This window comes from Heterodontus francisci, chromosome 1 (assembly GCF_036365525.1).
Source record: "Heterodontus francisci isolate sHetFra1 chromosome 1, sHetFra1.hap1, whole genome shotgun sequence".
In the NCBI taxonomy this organism is placed as follows: domain Eukaryota; kingdom Metazoa; phylum Chordata; class Chondrichthyes; order Heterodontiformes; family Heterodontidae; genus Heterodontus; species Heterodontus francisci.
In genome coordinates this window covers 215,791,991-215,810,576 of record NC_090371.1, presented here as the reverse complement: position 1 = coordinate 215,810,576, position 18,586 = coordinate 215,791,991, and the positions used below count along the sequence as shown (strand labels likewise).

Below are 18,586 nucleotides of genomic sequence, written 5' to 3'. Positions count from 1 at the left end.
ACGTTGACATCTGGTTCCATAGGGAGAGGAAGAAAGAGAGCGCTCTGATATATTTTGCTTTTAAGTTACTGAAGGTCTTACTGGTTTAAGGGATGCAGACTATATTACAAACAACCAGGGAGGGCATGCATTCCCCAAATTGCTCACATGAACCTTATTTGACTTCAGGTGGCTGTAAGAAGTGGTACACAGCAATCAGTCCTGGGATAGTCCTTTTTTTAATGGTATTACTGCAGGGCTTATCAGGTTTTCCTATATTATACAGCCTGTTCCAATCACTTTTCCAAATTCTTTTGTGAATACATAGTCCTGTAAGGCACTGAGCTATCAAATAGTCTTGCTGTTAATGACACTCTAGTATAAACCTGAATTTCTGGAGACTCAATGACATCAATGGCCCATGTTTTCAAAGGTCCTGTGAGTTGCTGTTCATCTGATTTCAATGGTAAGAATTAATGCAATAATAGTACAAACAAACATAAATAGGAGAGAGAGCTACTCACAAACATCAAACATTAAATGTTTATATAGTCTGGAAACATACCAGGTTTGGTTCCCCAGTCTGTACAGAGTAAGCTAATCTCAGTGAGGAAACTAGTGGGGGCAGTATAGTTGACCAGAGGATCCCTAGATCTGGGAGTGGGACATCAGCCAAGATTCCTGTTGCTGGCAACAGCGTGTTTGCAGACATTGGACGAGGACAGGATTGATAGTGTGCTTTTTTTTTATTCATTCATGGAATGCTGGCTAGGCCAGCAGTTATTGCCCATCCCTAATTGCCCTGGAGAAGGTGGTGATGAGCTGCCTTCTTGAACCACTGCAGTCCGTGTGAGGTAGGTACACCCACAGTGCTGTTAGGAAGGGAGTTCCAGGATTTTGACCCAGTGACAGTGAAGGAACGGCGATATAGATCCAAGGCAGGATGGTGTGTGGCTTGGAGGGGAACTTGCAGGTGGTGGTGTTCCCATGCATCTGCTGCCCTTGTCCTTCTAGGTGGTAGAGGTCGCAGGTATGGAAAACACTGTCTAATGAGCCTTGGTGCATTGCTGCAGTGCATCTTGTCGATGATACACACTGCTGCTACTGTGCATCGGTGGTGGAGGGGGTGAAAATTTATGGATGGTGTGCCAATCAAGCGGGCTGCTTTGTCCTGGATAGTGTTGAGCTTCTTGAGTGTTGTTGGAGCTGCACCCAGCCAGGCAAGTGGAGAGTATTACATCACACTCCTGACTTGTGCCTTGTAGATGGTGGCAGGCTTTGGGGAGTCAGGAGGTGAATTACTTGCCGCAGGATCCGTTGCCTCTGACCTGTTATTGTAGCCATGGTATTTATATGGCTACTCCAGTTCAGTTTCTAGTCAATGGTAACCCCAAGAATGTTGATAATGGGGTATTCAGCGATCATAATACGATTGAATGTCAAGGGGAGATGGTTAGATTCTCTCTTGTTGGAGATGGTCATTACCTGGCACTTGTGTGCGCAAATGTTACTTGCCACTTATCAGCCCAAGCCTGGATATTGTCCAGGTCTTGCTGCATTTCTACACGGACTGCTTCAGTATGTGAGGAGTCGCAGATGGTGCTGAACATTGTGACTGTATGATTGAAGGAAGGTCATTGATGAAGCAGCTGAAGAAGGTTGGCCTGATGAACTCCTGCAGTGATGTCCTGGAGCTGAGATGATTGACCTCCAACGACCACAGCCATTTTCCTTTGCGTTGGGTATGGCTCTAACCAGTGGAGAGTTTTCCCCCTGATTCCTATTGACTTCAGTTTTGCTAGGGCTCCTTGATGCCATACTCGGTCAAATGCTGCTTGATGTCAAGGGCAGTCACTCTCACCTCACCTCTGGAGTTCAGCTCTTTTGTCCATGTTTGAAGCAAGGCTATAACGAGGTCAGGAACTGAGTGGCCCTGGAAAAACCCAAACTGAGCGTCACTGAGCAGGTTATTGCTAAACAAATGCCGCTTGATAGCAATGTCGACAACAACTTCCAGCACTTTACTGATCATCGAGCGTTGACTGATGGGGCGGTAATTGGCCAGGTTGGACTTGTCTTGTTTTTTGTATACAGAGCATACCTGGGCAATTTCCCACATTGCTAAGTAGATGCTATCGTTGTCGCTTGGCTTGGGGCACGGCAGGTTCTGGAGCACAGATGTTCAGGACTATTGCTGGAATGTTATCAGGGTCCATAGTCTTTGCAGTATCCAGTGCCTTCAGTCAGTTCTTGATCTCATGTGGAATGAATCAAATTGGCTGAAGACTGGCATCGGTGATGCTGGAGACTTCAGGAGGAGGCCGAGATGGATCATCCACTCGGCATTTCTGGCTGAAGATTGTTGCAAATTCTTCCGCCTTATCTTTTGCACTGATGTGCTGGGCTCCCCCATCATTGAGGATGGGGATATTTGTGGATCCACCTCCTCCAGTTAGTTCTTTAATAGTCCACCGCCATTCATGGCTGGGTGTGGCAGGTCTGCAGAGCTTAGATCTGATCCATTGGTTATGGGACTGTTTAACTCTGTCTATTGTATGCTGCTAATGCTGTTTGGCATGCAAGTAGTCCTGTGTTGTAGCTTCACCTCATTTTGAGGTATGCATGGTGCTGCTCCTGGCATGCCTTCCTGTACTCTTCATTGAACCAGGGTTGGTCCCCCAACTTGATGGTAATGGTTGTGTGGGGGATGTGCCAGGCCATGAGGTTACAGATTGTGGTTGAGTACAATTCTGCTGCTTCTGATGAACCACAGCGCCTCATGGATGCTCAGTTTTGCATTGCTAGATTTGTTCAAAATCTATCCCATTTAGCACAGAGGTAGTGCCACTCAACACGATGGAGGGTATCCTCAATGTGAAGATGAACTTTGTCTCCACAAGGACTGTACGGTGGTCACTCCTACCAATACTGTCATGGACAGATGCATCGGTGGCAGGTAGATTGGTGAGGACGAGGCCAAGTATGTTTTTCCCTTTTATTGGTTCCCTCACCACCTGCCACAGACCTCATCTAGCAGCTATGTCCTTTAGGCCAGCTCGATCAGTAGTGGTGCTACCGAGCAACTCTTGGCGATGGACATTGACGTGCCCCACTCAGAGTACATTCTGCACCCTTGCCACCCTTAGTGCTTCCTCCAAGTGCTGTTCAACATGGAGGAATACTGATTCGTTAGCTGAGGGAGGGCAGTAGGTGATAATCAGCAGGAAGTTTCCTTGCCCACGTTTGATCTGATGCCATGAGACTTCATGAGGTCCGGAGACGATGTTGAGGACCCCCAAGGGCAACTCCCTCCCAACTGTATACCACTGTGCTGCAACTTCTGCCGGGTCTGCCCTGCCAGTGGGACAAGACGTACCCAGGAATGGTGATGGCAATGTCTGGGACATTGTCTGTAAGGTATGATTGACTAGTCTGTGGGGCAGCTCTCCCAATTTTGGCACAAGCCCCCAGATGTTAGTAATGAGGACTTTGCAAGGTCGACAGGTTTGCTGTGGTCGTTCCTGGCGCCTCAGTTAGTGCTGGGTGGTTTGTCCGGTTTCATTCCATATTGACCTTGCAGCAGTTAGAAACAACTGAGTGGCTTGCTAGGCCATTTCAGAGGGCATTTAAAAGTCAACCACATTGCTAAATGTCTGGAGTCACATGTAGGCCATACCAGGTAAGGACAGCAGATTTCTTTCCCTAAAGGGCATTAGTAAACCAGGTAGGTTTTTTACAACAATCGACAATGGTTTCATGGCCATCATTAGACTAGCTTTTTTAATTCCAGATTTTTATTTATTGAATTCAAATTCCACCTTCTGCCATGGTGGGATTTGAGCCCATGTCCCCAGAGCAATACCCTGGGTCTCTGGGTTACTAGTCCAGTGACAATACCACACGCTACCACCACCCCGCTATAATCAAATACCTGCTAGTTAACAACAACATCCATTTATAAAGTGCCTTTAACATTGCAAAGCATCCCAAGTTGTTTTACAAAAGTGTAATCAGATAAAAATGGATGCCAAAAGCAAAGAAAATTAGGAGGGGTAATTAAAAGCTTGGTCATAAAGTTGGGTTTTAAGGAGGGTCTTTAAGGAAGAAAAAGAGTCGGAGAGGTTCAGGGAATCCACAGCATAGGGCCTAGATGGCTGAAGGCATGATCACCAATGGCAGGGCAAAGGGCATGGGAGTGCACAAGTGGCAAGAGTTGGAAGGATGCAGAGTTCTTGGATGGTTGTAGGACTGGAGAAGATTACAGAGGCCAGGAGGGGTGGGCTAAGAAGGGATTTAAACATGACGATGAGGCTATTAAAGGTGTAGGAGTGTTGCAAGTCAATGTACGCCACTTAGCACAAGGGTGATTGGTGAATGGGATTCGGTGCATGATAGGATACAAGCAACGTTGTTTTGCATGAGCTGAAGTTTATAGAGGGTAGAGGATGGGAGATTTGTTACAAGAGTGGCTAGTTGAGTCTGAAGGTGACAAAGGCATGAATGAAAGGCAAGATATACTAGGCTGAATTTTGCCGCGGGCGTCAGAAACCCGAGTCAGGACCATGTATGAGTCCTGAGCCCCTGCTTGTCATGAAGGCACAACTTTACATGAGGCGCGCTCCTAATTGGCCGCCTCCGCGTTCGCTGTCCAATTGAGGACAGCATGACGGTTCCCGAGGCAGAAAGCCCAGTGAGAGGGTCCGCAGTACTGGCCAGCCGGCGGCCCACTGGGATAATGGGTACTGTTGAGGTAGAAAGATGAGAGCAAGGGTGTCTCAAAATGGAGGAGTTTTCAGAAGCCTGCTGAAAATTTAAAATTAAAGAAGACCCACAGTGGTTAGGATCATGATTGTGAAAGGGAAACACCTCCACAGTAATGCTTTTGACCGCAGCTGTGGCCTTCTCATACAGCTCATTCATTGGGCTAGTGAGAGCACATGTCGCCCTTTGGCCTGCCGCCAGGAGGCCATCTCCAAGTTGCTGCTGGGCTCTGAACTCAATGAGCATTCCGTCTATAGCCAGGAAAATGCCAGTGGGTTCTGAAAATGGCACCTAAATGAGGCCTTAATTAGCCTAATTGGCAGCCTGCCTATGTGGAGCGAGCTGCCAATTCCTATAGCAGCCCGTCCCTGGGAAATTTGCCTGGATGTAGGACAGCATGGGGAACCATCCCAATGCTCTACTACCTGAATTTGCCCAACAACTTCCCTCCACCCCACCCTCTCTCCACCACCTCCTATCTCCGTGGCAAAATTCAGCTCACTGATGCAAGGGCAGGGCTGAATAGTGTTATGGAATTATAAGTCTTTGTGATGGAGAGAATATGGGGTCAGAAGCTCAGCTCAGGTTCAATTCAAACAGAGGTTGTGAACAGTCTGATTCAACCTGAGATGTTGGCTGGAGAGGGGGTGTAACTGGTGACAGGGGTACGGGGGCCAAAGACAATGGCTTCAGTCTTCTCCCAAAAATGAAGAATTGCTACTTGCGTGAATTGTGGAGGTTTGCCACAGCTATCTTCCAAAAAGAAGCAGTGCCTTTAGAAGAGGAGCAAAGAAAATTGCACTTGCTATGTGAAAAAAGTGTAGACTTAGAAAAAGCTTCAACACTCATTGATATTGATGGAAAACTAAAGGTTGTGTCCTTTGAATTGAGATTTAACCAGATGTTTTTCATTGAAAAATAAGTTCTCCATTCCTCTTCAGCTTCCTTACAAAGAATAGAAAGAGCTAATTGCCTGTTTTGTTTATTAATTTGGATTGTAATTCTTCAAATTAATGAACATAGGTTGAGATTAAAATGAATGAACTCTTATCCCAGCAGCTCATTTAACTCAATGGTTCTATTTATTCCCAAAACCTGGATTTTGTTAAAACATTGTTCTACGCTTTGAAATTATCTCTCACCTTTTAAGTATTCTGATCTTGCACCAAAACTAACGACAGTGAAATTAGGAAACGTTTATGTACATATTTCAAAAGCATTTATTGTTTTATCCCCTTTTCCACTCTTGGTCTTACTGTGGCACCGTCCCAACCAGGTTGTTTTTTCTCATTCGTTCATGGGATGTGGGCAACATTGGTGAGGCCAGCATTTATTGCCCATCCCTAAATGCCCTTGAAAAGGTGGTGGTGAGCTGCCTTCTTGAACCGCTGCCGTCCATGTGCTGCAGGTAATCCGACAGTACTGCTAGGTAGAGACTTTCAGGATGTTAACGAAGTGGCAATGAATGAGCAACATTATATTTTTAAGTCAAGAAGGTGTGTGACTTGGAGGGGAACTTGCGGTGGCAATGTTCCCATGTGCCTTCTGCCTTTGTCCTTGTAGGCGGAAGGGTTAAGCATTTGGGAGGTGCTGTCAAAAAAGTCTTGGAGAGTTGTTGCAGTGCATCTTGTAGATGGTGCACACTGCAGGCACAGTGTGCCGGTGGTGAAGGGCGTGAGTGTTTAAGGTGTTGGATGGGGTGACAATCAAGCAGGCTGTTTTGTTCTGGTTGTATCTGGTTTCTTGGGTGTTGTTAAAGCTGCAATCCAGGCAAGTGGGGAGTATTCCAAAACACTCCTGACTTGTGCGTTGTAGATGGTGAAAAGGCTCTGGAGAATCAGGAAGTGAGTCACCTGTCACAGAACCCCCAGCCTCTGACTTGCTCTTGTAGCCAGGGTATTTATGTGGCTGATCTAATTATGTTTCTGGGCAATGGTGATCCCCAGGATGTTGATGGTAGGGGATTCAATGATGGTAATGTCATTGAATGTCAAGCAGAGGTGGTTAGACTTTTTTTTTATTCGTTCGTGGAATGTCAATGTCGCTGGCAAAGTCAGTATTTGTTGCCCTTCACTAATTGCCCTTGAGAAGATGCTGGTGAGGTGCATTTTTGAACCGCTGCAGTCCATGTGGTGTAAGTATATCCACCGTGCTGTTAGGAAGGGAATTCTAGGTTTTTGACCCACCAACAGTGAAGGAACAGTGATACATTTCCAAGTCACGATGGTTTGTGGCTTCGATCGCAGCTTGCATGTGGTTTTGTTCCCATGCACCTGTTGCCCTTGTTTTCTAGGATCTCTGCTTGCTTTAGACCGAGGGGCACAGACTTGAAAGAATGTGGCAGACAACGGGTTTAGTCATCCACCGCTAGATCTGGATAGATCACATAAAACACTATTGCATCCTGCTCATGTCTGCTAAAACTGCTCACTATCCAGGATTACCTTGGAATGCAAAGATAACCTCCAGCTTCTTTTCTCTACTGCAAACCATCTTTTTAAACTGCTCTCCCCTCCACCCTCATCTCCAACAATAAGTGTGAGGAGGTCATGGACTTCTTCCTCACTAAGATCGAGACCATCCGATCAGCTGCCTCTGCCATGTCCCTCCCTTCCACTAGCCCACCTGGCCAAACTGCCTGTAATGCTCCCTGCTGCCCTAGCCCCGGACCCGCATCTTTCTGTAGTTCCTCCCCTCTCTCCTCTCATGCCCTTTCTGAGCTCATCTTGTCCATGACCCACCTCCTGTTTCCTCAATCCTATTCCTACTAAACTGCTGATCAACTAACCTCCCCTCCTGGTCCCCATGTTAGCCAATATTGTAAACAGTTCTCTTTCTTCAGTGTTGTCTCTCCTTTTAAGCTGCCGTCATCACCCCTCTCCTCAAAAAACCAATGCTTGGCGCCACCACCCTTGCAAACTACTGCCCCATCTTCAACCTCCTTTTCCTCTCCAAAGTCCTTGAATGTGTTATTGTCTTTCATTCCCATCTTTCCCAGAACTGCAGGTTTGAATCCTTCCAATCCGGTTTCCGCCCCTACCACAGTATGGAAACAGCTCTGATCAAAGTCACAAATGACATCCTATGTGATTGTGACAAAGGTAAACTTCCCTCCTGGTCCTTCTCATCCTGTCTGTAGCCTTTGGCACAGTTGACCACACCATCCTCCTCCAGCGTCCTTCCACTGTCCTCCAGCTGGGTGAGACTGCTCTTACCTGGTTCCTTTCTTATCTATCTAATCGTAACTTGAGAAAAGTCTTCTCTTCCTGCTCCCACACCATTACCTCTGCTGTCCCACAAGGATCTATCCTTGCACCCCCTCCCCCCTTTCACATCTATATGCTGTCCCTCGGCAACATCATCTCAAAGCAGAATGTTTGTTTGCACTTGTATGCTGACAATACCCAGCTCTACCTCACCACCATTTCACTCAACTCTTCCACTGTTGCTAAATTTTTAGACTATTTATCAGACATCCAGTATTGGATGAGCAGAAATTTCCTCTAATTAAATATTGGGAAGACTGAAGCCATTGTTTTCGGTCTCCGTTCCCTAGCTAACGACTCCATCCCTCTCCCTGATAACAGTCTGAGATTAAGCCAGTCTCTTTGCAACCTTGGTGTCACATTTAATCCCGAAATGAGCTTCCGACCTCATTATCCATGCCATCGCTAAGACTGCCTCTTTCCACTTCCATAACATCGCTCGACTTCAACCTTGTCTCAGCTCATCTGCTTCTGAAACCCTCATTCATGCCTTTGTTACCTCTAGATTTGACTATTCCAATGCACTCTTGGCTGGTCTCCCCCATTCAATTCTCCATAAATTTGAGGTGAACCAAAACTCTGTTGCCCATGTCTTAACTAGCACCAAGTCCTGTTCCCCTATCACTCCTGTGCTTGCTGACCTACATTGGCTCCCAGTCAAGCAACATCTTCATGGTAAAATTCTCATCCTTGTTTTCAAATCCCTCCATGGCCTTGCCCCTTCCTATCTCTATAATCTCCTCCAGCCCCACAACCCTCCAAGATATCTGTGCTGCTCTAATTCTGGCCTCTTGTGCATCCTGATCTTAATCACTCCACCATTGGTGGCCGCACCTTCAGTTGCCTAGGCCCCAAGCTGTGAATACCCTACTTTCTAATCCTGCTTTCGACACTCCTGCAGACCTACCTCTTTGATCAAGCTTTGTTATCTGACCTAGTATCTCCTTTTATAACTTGGTGTCATACTTTGCTTTATAACACTCCTGTGAAGCGCCTTGGGACATTTTATTACGTTAAAGGCACTATATAAATATAAGTTGTTTTTTGTGTTAGAGGTCATGGGTTTGGAAGGTGCTGCCAAAGGAGGCTTGGTAAGTTGCTGCAATGCATTTTGTAGATGATGCTTGCTGCTGTCACTGTGTGCCGGTGGTGGAAGGAGTGAATGTTTATGGTGGCGGATAGGGTGCCGATCAAGGCTTTGTTCTGGATGGTGTCGAGCTTCTTGAGTGGTGTTGGAGCTATCCTCATCCAGGCATGTGGAGAGTATTCCATCATACTTCTGGCTTGTGCCTTGTTGATGGCAGTTAGGCTTTGGGGAGTCAGGAGTTGAGATGCTCGTGCAGAATTCCTAACCTCTGACCTGCTTTTGTAGCCACAATAATTATGTCGCTGGTCCCCTTAAGATTCTGATCAATGGTAACCCCCCTGCCCCAGGATGTCTTTTGTGGTGGTTTCAGTGATGGTAATGCTGCTGAATATCAAGGGAGATGGTTAGAATCTTGTTGGAGATGGTCATTGCCTGGCACTTGTGTGGCACAAATGTTACTTTCCACTTCTCAGACCAAGACCTGGACAACATTTAGACTTGCTGCATGCGGGCATAGACTGCTTCAGTATCCGAGGAGTCACGAATACTACTAAACAATGTCCGATCATCAATGAACATCCCCACATCTGACCTTATGATGGAGCGAAGTTCATTAAAGCAGCTGAAGATGGTTGGTCCTGGGACACTACCCAGAGGAATTCCTGCAACAATATCCTGGGGCTGAGATGATTGGCCTCCATCAACCACAAACATCTTGCTTGCTCCAATTATGACTCCAACTGGTGGAGCGTTTTCCCCTAATTCCCATTGTCTTCAGTTTTGCTAGGGCTTCTTGATGGCACACTTGGTCAAATAATGCCTTGATTTCACCTCCCCTTACCCTTGGAATTCAGCTGTTTTGTTCATGTTTGGACCAAGGCTATAATGAGGCCTCAAGCTGAGTGGTCCTGGCAGAACTCAAACTGAGCATCGGTGAGCAGCTTATTGCTGAGTAAGTGCCGCTTGACAGTCCTGTCAACACATCTTCCGTCACTTTGCTGATGATTGAGAGTAGACTATGGGGCAGTAATTGGTCAGATTGGATTTGTCCTGCTTGCTGAAGATGATCATTGCCTGCCACTTGTGTGGTGCGAATTTTGCTATTCTCTTGCCACCCGAAGCTTGAATGTTGTCCAGGTCTTGCTGTGTGCAGGCATATGCTATTTAATTATCTAAAGTGTTATGAATGGAGCTAAACACTGTGCAATCTTCAATGAACATTCCCACTTCTGACCTTATGATGGAGGGATGGTCATTGATGAAGCAGCTGAAGATGGTTGGGCCTAGGACCCTACCCTGGGGAACTCCTGCAGTGATGTCCTGGGGCTGACGTGACTGGCCTCAACAACCACAACTATCTTCCTTTGTGCTAGGCATGACTCCAGCAGTGAAAATGTTTCTCCCCAGTTCTCACTGACTTTTAGTTTTACTAAGGTTCCTTAATGCCACATACTGTCAAATGCTGCCTTGATGTCAAGGGCAGTCATTCTCCCGTCACCTCTGGAATTCAACCTACTGTCCAAGTTTGGACCAAGGCTGTAATGAGGTCTGGAGCCAGTGGGACCTGCAAGTTACTCCTCATCCTCTGGCAATATTGTAATCTCACAGTCCCAGGAGTACTTTCCATCTGATTTTTTTTCACCCTCTGCACAGAAACTGCATCCTCCTGTACTTGAAGCATTGTGGCATAATGTTACTACAGAGTTGGAGAAATGTATTTTTTTAGTCCAGGAAATAACTAGTGACTTAGGCAAGAAAATGTTGGTGTATTGGATCTGTTTGCAACAATGGGAATTTAGTTGAAAGCTAGAACTTATTTTATTTCACATTGAGAGAGCTTTACTTTTCATCTCTTTTTCAAGCTGAAAAGAATATTAACTGATTTCCGTAGAATGCCAGAAAAGGAGGTGGGGCTAGATAAATGATGCAATTCCCCCAAAATCCTGCTGGTTCCTCCACCTCAGCCATCAGTGCAAAGTGCATCTTGCGTTGCCAGAATATCACTCTGAGGAATTGGAGCTTTGTCAGTTTTCTAACAGCAATCATAAAATGGAACTTTCTCTTCAGAAGTCCCAAGATCTTTGGCAAAAACCTTCCAACCCTCAGCAGGGCAAAAAAGTGCCACTCTGAACTTTCTGGTGCTGCTCCCTTTATGCAAATTACCCCATCTTTCCCTAACCCAACTACCCCCCCCCCCCGCCCCCACCACCACCACCACCGATTTGGGACAAGCTGGAGAAGACTGGCGGCCAGAAGTCCCACATCACTGCACTTCGGTAGAAGAGTAAGTTCAAGGAATTCCAAGCCTGATATCTGTTCACATATTGTCATAGAATGTCTGAAAACATTTAAGTGAAATGTGAACATATTTAGAGGAGAAAATGATGAATAGTCCTGAAATATTGAATTATTAAATGCATCATTGTTTATACCAGTATCTGTTGATTTGTATTTTAATGATTTGCATTACTACCACTTAAACACTCTAAGGTACATTTGATTTTTTTTCCCCCAGTGGCCCTCTTTAATAATGTATTGATTTTGTATAGGTGTGCAGTGGATCAGCATCTCATGGACTCTAATGGCAATCTGACCATACTTTGTTCAGAGTCAAATACTTGGAATAAATCATCAGGAAGAATAATCAAGATAACAAGGGGAAAAGATTATGGTAATTTTGAATCTCACAGCATGCTTGTTGGTACATACATTTTTGTTTTGAACTGTTCCACTTATAAATATGACATGCATCTTTGAGAAGATAGTTCAAAGGTAATAAAGAGGCTATATTATTGTGACTAAAATAACAAACAATTCATAGCTGTATGATCCCTCCCCAAAATTCATGTATTATGCAAGTAAAACAAATATATTCCTAATCTGTTACATTTAGCTGAGATTTCCTGTCAGAAATCAATGATCAGGTTGTGTTTTTTTTTTGAAGAAACAGAACCTCCAGAGGTTGAATTCAAATCTTCTAGTCACAGCCCTTTAGTGGGTGGCTTTATATACAGAGGATGCCAATCTAGAAGACTTTTTGGAAGCTATATCTTTGGAGACCGAAATGGGTATGTTTGCAAAATTTCCATAAAGCTGTAAACTCAATAAATTGGTGCTTGTTTGCATACCATGAAATCAATTTAGTCATGTTTTCTGAGGATTCTCTCAGTTGCAAGGCACAAAGTTGTACTTCAGGAAGAAAATACTGGACTTGGAGGTGGTGTCGAGCAAATTCACCAGAACTATACCAGGGTTAAAAGGGTTAAATTAAGGATAGGCTACATAGATTAGGCTTATATTCCCCTTGAGTATGGAAGATTATGAGTGATCTAACTGAACTATTTAAGGTTTTTAAAAAGGGTAGATAGAGCAAAACTATTCCCTCTCATGCAGGAGTCCAGAACAAGGTGGCATACCCCTAACTTTAGAGCTAGGCCATTCAGAGGTGATATCAAGAAGCACCTCTTCACTAAGGGTAGTGGAAATCTACAACTTCAAAAAGTTGTTGAAGCCAAGTCAACTGAGAAATTCAAAACTGAGATAGATTTTTGTTAGGTCAGGGTATTAAGGGATATGGAACCATGGCAAGTAAATGGAGTTGAGGTATAGATCAGCCATGACCTATTTGAATGGTGAAACAGTCTCTGGGTTTGAATGGCCTGTTCCTATAACCGCCTAGATTTTCTGATTGTCATCACTTTAACACTCGTGGCAATCAGTAATCATAGAATGATACCACACAGAAGGAACCAATTAGGTATCCACCAAAGCACTGCCCCTTTTATCCCATGGGCTTCAATTTTGCTAACAAGTTATCTATTATGTGGTACTTCATTAAATGCCTTTTGGAAAGTCCATATGCACACCTTCAACCCTACCATCTTCATTAACCCTCTCCGTTATCACATCAAAAAACTCAATTAAGTTAATCAAACATAATTTGGCTTTAACAAATCTGTGCTGGCTATCATTTATTAGCACAGATTTTTCCAAGTGACAATTAATATTGTCTTGGATTATTGTCTCTGCAAGTTTCTCCAATGCCGATGTTAAACTGACTGGGCTATAGCTACCAGCTAGATACCTCTCCCCTTTTCTCAACAGGGGTGTAATATTTGCAATCTCCCACTGCTCTGACAGCATTCCCGTATCTAAGAAGGATTTGGAAGATTGTGGCCACAGCCTCTGCAATTTCCACCCTTATTTCCTCAGCATCCCATCCAGGCCGGATGACTCTTCTACTTTGAGCGCTGTTAACCTGTCAAGTACTTCCTCTTCTATTTTTATCCCATTCAATTTCTCTACTGCCTCCTCCTTACTGTGACAATGGCAGCACCCTCCTCTTTAGTGAATTTGCTGATATTAAGGGAATGCTGACAGAATGTGGATTATCATTTGGTGTGATATGTCACCATAAAATTGTTGAAAAATCTGATTTAGCATGCTGTTATAAAATCTACCAGGACCTGCAGAATGAGATCCTTGCTTTAAGTTCCAAAATGTCACTTTTTCAAATCTAGCAATAATCTGAGCGTAAAGAGGTACACAGTAGAAATTGTAGACCTACAGGACAAACAGGTTGCATGTTTCATCATAAAAGATCCTGTACTCAATCTCATTTTACCATGCAATTTTTAAAAATGTTATTATTTTTAAAAGACTTCCTAACTATGCAGTTGTGCTATATGAATGTTAGGTGATGAAAATTCCGGGCTGGATTTTTACTCACCTGACCTATCTCAGAAAGGTGTGGGGTACCCAGATGTCGGAATTCCCCTGCACGCTGTGGAGTTTTAACATACCTGAAAACCCTTAGCAATCCTGCTTTTTACCTAAGATGCATTTTCCTCACTTAAATACATGATATTTGATGCCACATTCTAACCTTTGTTATAAATCATACAACAGTATTGCATGATGTAAGCAAGTTATACCTGTATGCTATTGACCAGTGAAACAAATTCTATTGAGGAAAATAGAACTGTATAATAGCAAATGGGGGAAACATTTATCATACTTGATATAACACAGATACTTCGTGGAACTTAAGGTACCTCAATTGTTTCCCTGATAATTTTGTAGTAATGACATTTAAAAGAGGTGTATGTCCTCTTGTGAACTTATTGCAGTTTCTAACAATGCAAAAAAGTGGTAAAAGTGGTAAATTCCAATTTTAGAAAATAGAAAAATGTGTAAATTGCTTTTGAAAAACCAAAAAGAATTGCATTGCAGTATTCATTGTGAGCAAATTTATTCTTGAGATCAAATAACACGCTAATTGAATGCAACATTTCTCTTAGGTATTAATCTTCACAACCCTACTGCTAAGTCACATACCATTTAAATTGTCTTTCCAAATACTCCAGGCATTTTTTTTGTCAATTTTAAAATCTTTCTCAAACTCCTTTGGGTCAGAATTATAAAATCTTATTGACTCTGTGATCTTCCCTTCTTGGCCTGTACACAAAAATGACTTGGAATTGAAGTTTCATTTCAAAATAGTGAAATCCACAGGGCAACATACTGGGGGAGCACAGCATTATGACAAACAGGAGGCATCAAGATCTTACGATGAGAGCTCAGCTATATTTGTACCAAGGCTGATGAGTGGCAACTGCAGTTCAATAGGGACAAATACAAGTTACTTTATGCTGGAAGTAAGAACGCAAGGCATACATATTCTATTGCTGGGATAGAACTTACCTGAAGGGATGTCCAAACAGTATCAAGTAGCAATAACAAATTTTGAATAGAATTTTGGGATCTTTTGCCAAATCAGTTGTGTCCAAATCACAATTATTGATGCTATCATGGTCAGGCCACATGTGGAGTACTGGTTATCCCAACATAAGTGGGCTATCCACATCCTGGAGACAATGTGGAAGAGAGCAACAAGGTATCTGATGACCCTCAGCTGGGCTTAGCTGTCAGACTTCCCAAGGCTTGGGAAACCTGGCTATCCACAGTTAAAACCGTTAAAACAAAAAGTGGGTGGGTTGGTGGCGGGATTCAGATTTTTAACAATTTAGCCTCCCAACCATCCCAAACCTGCCCATTTTTTGGGGTTAAAATTCCTCCCATATGTCTGAATTTTTGTAAGCACTTCATCTGAGACATCTTATTGAATGCCTTCTGAAATGCCATATAAACCACATCTATTGCATTTCCTTTATCAATACAATCAGTCACCTTTTCTTTAAAAAAAAGGTTTATCAAGCATGACTGACTGTCTTCAACTAATCCATGCTGACTGTCCTTAATTGCCCCATACATTTTTAAATGCTCACTAATTTGATCTAATATAAGAAACATGAAAACTACCTCACAGAGAGAATTGGGACATAAGAAAGCATTGCCTGAATTTATAATTCATATAGTAACACTCATATGTATTTATATTATCTCATTTTATACTGGATTCAAGAATACTTGATGGCAATAAAAACAGAAAATGCTGGAAACACTCCAGGTCTGGCAGCATCTGTGGAGAAAGAAACAGAGTAAACATTTCAGGTCTGTGACCTTTCATCAGAACTGAGAAAAGTTAGAAATATAATAAGTTTTAAGCAAGTGAAAGGGGGAAGGATGGGATGACGAACAAAATGGAAGGTATGTGATATGGTGGAGGGCAGGTCAGATTAAATGACAAGGGGTTGGATTTTACGTTGGGTGGACAGGCGCTGGCCACCTACGTAATAGTCGGTGGCAAACCCGCTTCCGTCCGGACCGGGGATCCGTCCCGTATTTTACAGGTCCCCGGGCTTTAATTGTTCCAAGGCAGGACTTCCACCTGCTTGAGGGAGGAAGCCCCGCCTCATTGAGCTGCCGGCCAATCATGGGCCCGGCAGCTCTTAGTCCCAGCAGCGCCACTGGGAGCAGTGGCCACTGCTGGGACCACAGCCCAGCCGAGGACATGGAGCCAGGACTACAGGTAAGTTAGGGTTGCCTTGCCGGGGTGATCAGTCGTGCCCAGGCGAGGCAAGGGTGGTCGTGTGGGGGGAAAGGGGAGCGTGTCAGGTCCTGGGGGTGGTTGGGGAAGCGGGGGCGGCCCTCAATTGGGCACCCTATGCCCGTTTGTCAGGGCTAACCCCCGGGGCGCTGAGAAGCCGCCAGCTTTCACTGGGCAGCCTTTCATGTCTCCCGGATGCCCGCTTGCCATGGGTAAAATCCCCGTGGAGGCGAGCGAAGGCCCTTAAGTGGCCACTTAAGGACCTTGATTGGCTAGGGGCGGGTGGCCCATTTCTCTCCCACCCCCAGCCCACATAAAGTGGAGCCTCCCGTTCAATTTTACGTCACCCCTCCGCCACCATCCGGCTCACTGGGGTGGCGTAAAATTCCGGCCAAGGTTTCATGGTACAAAGGGATTAGAAATGGGACAAGTAAAGAAACAAAAGATGTGTCTAGATGTGTTGTGAATGGCACGATAGCAGCTGTCCAGATGCAAAGTAAGGGGATTAAGAAAGAAACGAGAAAAAACCGAACCAGCAAAAAAAAGGGGCAGAGGTTATGATCTGAAATTGTTGAACTCAATGTTGAGTCCAGAAGGCTGTAAAGTGTCCTGTCAAAAGATGAGGTGCTGTTCCTCGAGCTTATGTTGCGCGTCATTGGAACACTAGCAGGCCAAGGACAGAAAGGTCAGAGTGGGAGCAAGGTAAAGAATTGAAATGACAGGCAACAGGAAGAAATTTTTAGTTATCAACAGGCAGAGTAAGCGTCATGCACACTCTGCCCTTTAGTACTAGGCAGTAAGCAGCCGAAGTAGCCTCCGTTTAAAGGGATAACAGTGAGTCACCTCAAAACCAAGTACCTTTCTGTTTTTTTTTGTGTACTTCCATTTCTGTCTTGCCGAAAAATGGAAGTACACAAAAGCACATTTTGTAGCATGAATGAATTTAGAAATGTCTCGAGGGGAAAGCAAGAGTTGATAAGATATATTTTCTTTTTTTTTTAGTGGATGTAAGAGCAAATCTGAAAATTTAGATTTTTGAAGCTTTGGTGTATTTATTAGCCTTTTGGAGCTCGGTGTAATTGAGTGAAAGTGTAATTTTAATGCATAGAAATTATGCTTGCTGATGTTTTCATATATGTTTAAGACCCTCATAGCAAATTCTTCACTCCACTATTTTAATGCAGGCACTAATGCATTAAAATAAGTGTGCTAATACCTCTATTAAAATAGTGGAGAGAGGAATATGAAATGAGGTGTTACGTGCTGGTATGAAAACATTCACCAACAGTTATCTTTACCCTTAAAACTGCAATTTAAAATAATTGCAACAACTTGTATATAAATTAAAGAAATGAAAACACTATTGCAGAAATCATGGTCGGTTTGTAAAATTAAAAGGGCTGCAATAGAAGCTGTGTTTTGCAGTAATGAGAGATGTGGCAAGCTGAACTGGTTCAGATCAAAACCTCATGGAATCATTCACTGAGAAACATGCCAGACAATTTACAGCATGATTCACTCATTTTGGTTAAAATGTATGCATCTAGAGTCTAAAGCAAAAAGGAACATCACTCTGCTTGAATGTTGACAGTATCTGATGCCAAATAAGGACAAACCCAACATTTCTGTGCACCCAACATTATAATTTTCATTTGCCTTTTCATTCTCAAAAAAATATGCGTTCCAAGATTATGCCAAAATTAATATTGTCTGTAAGCAGGGCAAAAGATCTGTCATGTCATGACATCTTGCAAATTTCTCTTCTTACCACATGTTGTGCAGTCTTGCTTAAAATATTTTGGAGGCGGATAGTTGTCAGCGGGTTATGTTTACAACCTGACATGCAGAGAGAAAGAGCATTAACAGCATCATCACATGTAGCATGCAATGTCAACTGGCTTGATGTGCAGGATCAATGGCTGATCAGATGGACAGCGCAATAAAAGTTGAGAAACCCTAGCCTGGAAAGCATTAGGATAGAGAAAGCAATACAAGTGGAGGAGAGAGACATTGGGGTAAATTTTCATCTTCACCATCTGGGTTGTAATCAGGCATACCAGATTGCACACCCGTCATGGACTGATGGAAATTAATGGAAAGAAGACCGACAGCTTTAATGCCACGAGTGATCCGCTTCGCCAGATTACCACCCAGGCAGTGAAGATAAAAATTTACTGCCATAATACAGCAAAATCTGAGAGACACCATGACATTTTTCATGCCAACAAATCACTTGCCCTATCCAGGAGCTGCATATTGTGCACAAACTTAGAAACACTCTGCTGTGCTTTGTAAACCAGCATAAAGTGTTACCTTCACTCTGACACAAACTCTACACCAGTTTCCTGAACATATCATGAATTGTCAGGAGACCATTTTTCTGGACTAATAATCCAGAGAATGAGAGGTCAAATGCCACCATTGTTTAAGAATTTAAATTAAGTTTAAATAAAATAAATGAAAAACTGATACCAGTAAAAGTACCCATGAAGCTGTCAAAATGTTGTAAAAACGAAACTGGTTCACTAATGTCCTTTAGGGAAT

At 43.7% G+C, this 18,586-nt stretch overlaps 1 protein-coding gene across 7 annotated transcripts in view; it reads left to right on the top strand.

Moving 5' to 3' along the window:
* The window catches only part of hhip (hedgehog interacting protein), a 187,852-nt gene that overhangs the window by 79,915 nt on the left and 89,351 nt on the right, over window positions 1-18,586 (top strand). For 6 of the 7 annotated variants that reach the window (XM_068041527.1, XM_068041517.1, XM_068041558.1 and 3 more), the window contains 2 exons: window positions 11,643-11,764; window positions 12,038-12,161. In XM_068041527.1, the coding sequence (XP_067897628.1) occupies window positions 11,643-11,764; window positions 12,038-12,161 (246 nt within the window). The remainder of the gene's footprint in view (window positions 1-11,642; window positions 11,765-12,037; window positions 12,162-18,586) is intronic. The other variant, XM_068041545.1, reaches the window with a different exon arrangement.